Below are 2,652 nucleotides of genomic sequence, written 5' to 3'. Positions count from 1 at the left end.
AGAGCGGGCCTGGCCATGTGGAGGGCCCTGTGCGTGGCCTTATTGCCCATTGTAGGTGAGTGAAGGGAAGGGCTGATGCCCCCAGCAGCTGAGCGTGGCCCTGAGCTCCGCACGGCTCTGGGGAGCTGTGCCGAGCGCCTGCAGCCGGACCTGTTCCCCGGCTCGAGCTCCCAGCCCTGCCTGTGGAGCACGGCGAGAGCAGCCCTGCTCCTCCTCTGGCTGTGAGCTCGGCACCTCCAGCCAAGCTGCCTCCTCTGCAGCCTGGGGACACGCAGGGCACCTCCCTGCTGCACTCACATCTTGGGGCCCAGCGCTTTGCCCTGGCACTGGGCACTCTGCTCCTGGGGCACTGCGGCCCCTCTGGCAAAGAGCAGCTTGAGGATGGCAGCACAGGGCCCAAGCCCATTGCCCGGCACAGGCCTTTGTCTTTCCTGTGCTCAGCTGGAGCACTTCCAGGGACAGGAGAGTGGCTTCCTCACCATTCTCCATTGGCAAACACAAAGGGATTTGTCCCCCCATGCTGCAAATCCTTCCTGCTTCTTTGGGGAAAATCAGAAAAAGCTTCCTGTCGGACAGGGAAAAGGAGGGAGGGAAATGTGGTGGCTCCTTCCTTGTGAGCCTTGATAGCTGCTACCAGCTCTGCCCATCTGTGTCAGCTGGCTTCAAAGAGGACGATTTTGTCCTCCCACTGGTCCAGTGCCATTCCAAAGCCCCACCAGCATTGCCCTGACCTTTGCTGACTCTTGGACTGACTGTGCCTTGTTCTTGCTCTCTGCAGCAGTCTCACTCGCTGGTGCAGCCACCTTGGAGCAGCACCCCAGAGAACTGACCGTGCAGGAGGGAAAGGCAGCCACCATCCAGTGCAGCATGAAAGGAGATTCTATGAGGAACTACTTGATGTCGTGGTACCGTCAGGGCCCAAGTGGAACTCAGGAATGGATTTACACAGAGGGTGGTACCTATGGAGAAGGTTTCAGGGATCGCTTTAAGATAAGAGATGAGAGATTCAAGAACAAATTCCCACTGCAGATCCTGGCAGCAAAGCAAGGGGATTCCGCAACGTATTATTGTAGAGCAAGTGCCACCCTGGAGCAGCTCTGCAGCAGAGGGGACCAAAAACCAACAGATGGGGAAGACAGATCTCTCAGCATTTCTTTCTAGCAGCTGCTCCCCGAGGATCCTGTCAGGCAATGGCAGGTGCAGGAAACATCCCCGTGCCTTGGTGGCACTAAAAGGCAGTGCAGGGAGGGTGGTAGAAGGGCTGGTAGTATTTATGGTGCAGGAGGATCTCTTCTGGTTACTGCAGAGGCTGTTTGGGCAAGGGCAGCTTTAGTGCACGTTGCCTGGGCTCCTGTCCAGCACAGCCTCATTCTCCCTCTGTGCCTTGGCTGCAGAGCCATGGGATGATGGAGATGTGTTGCTGTAGCTTCCAGAGTGCTGTGGTGGATGGAGGCAGGCTGTTTAGGAAAGCCACATCAGCAGGGATGACATTGCTCTGGGTGGCTGCTACAGAGCTCCTGATCAGGAAGAAGGAGTTGAGAAGGGGTGGTGAGGTGACTTTGGTTGCCCTCCAGGTGCTCAGCAAGCTGCTGTCTCAGAGCTCCTCCTCTATTGGACAGGGGGAAAATATGGAATTAAGGCTTGTGGGTTGAGATAAGGACAGGGAGATGTCCCAGCAGTGCCACCATGGGCAATGGACTTGGGGACGGGAATTTAAGTCATTGCCAATCAAATAAGAGTAGAATAATGAGAAATCAGAACAAATAATTAAACATCTCCTCTACCTGATCCCTGCACAGGAATGGGGAATGTGGCTTGCAATCAGTTCAGAACATGTGTTCTGGGCCTTGTCTTCTTCTCATTCTCTCCCCCTGCTTCAGTGTGGAGTCCAAACCATAGAAAACATTTCTCCAAGAACTCCAATGCAGGTTCTTGCCTCTGGCTGCAGTTCCTCAAAAACTCCTCCAGCCCAGTGGGTCCTTTCCATGGGGTGCAGCCCTTCAGGAACAGATTGTGGCACTGTGGCTCCTCTGTGGGATAGAGGTTCTGCCAGAAAACCTCCTCATGGATGGGCTACTGACTCCATGGGACCACAGCTCCTGTCAGGAGCCTGCTCCAATGTCAGCTCTCCATGGAGTCACAGATTATTTCAGGCCATATCCCCTTGCTCCTGTGTGGTGTCCTGCACTGTCTGCAGTCAGTATCTGCTTCACCACTAATCCCCACCAGCTGAGAGGGACAAACCATGGTTTTCACCTTGGGCAGCTGGGGAATATCTGCTCTGGTCTCTGCAGCACCTCCAGCCCCTCCTTCCTAAATCCTCCTCCCTGCTGATTGCAATACTGATGCTTAGAAAAATGAGCCCTGCCTGAGACTACGAGTTTTTACCTCAGCGTTCATTGTTCTGAAGGCCCAAACTATGCCAGCTCTTCCCAGCTCAGAATACCCTAGAGCAAAGACAAAACACTGGAAGGGTGGCTCCGCTCAGCTGCTCTGCAGTTCCTGTGGAGCCTCAGCGGCAGCCGGACACAAGGTCAGCCCAGGAGGGGAGAGGGACGTGAAAGGACAGGGGCAGAAGCTGGAAAGGGACAGGAGAAAGGCGGGGAGTAATTTTCTTCATAGTAGCTAGAATGGGACTGTGTTTTGAATCTG

The 2,652-nt window shown here is 54.9% G+C and overlaps 1 gene segment (V, D, J or C); it reads left to right on the top strand.

Annotated features, from left to right (window-relative positions):
- The first annotated feature begins 6 nt into the window (after positions 1–6).
- Positions 7–1,788, top strand: LOC108448681. The segment is given in 2 exon segments: positions 7–55; positions 779–1,788. Coding segments are annotated over 2 exon segments (423 nt in total).
- The last annotated feature ends 864 nt before the right edge of the window (positions 1,789–2,652 follow it).

This window comes from Corvus brachyrhynchos, unplaced genomic scaffold (genome assembly GCF_000691975.1).
Source record: "Corvus brachyrhynchos isolate BGI_N302 unplaced genomic scaffold, ASM69197v1 scaffold1728, whole genome shotgun sequence".
Lineage (NCBI taxonomy): Eukaryota > Metazoa > Chordata > Aves > Passeriformes > Corvidae > Corvus > Corvus brachyrhynchos.
Note: the sequence above shows the minus strand (reverse complement) of the source record. Positions and strands in the feature narration are given on the sequence as shown.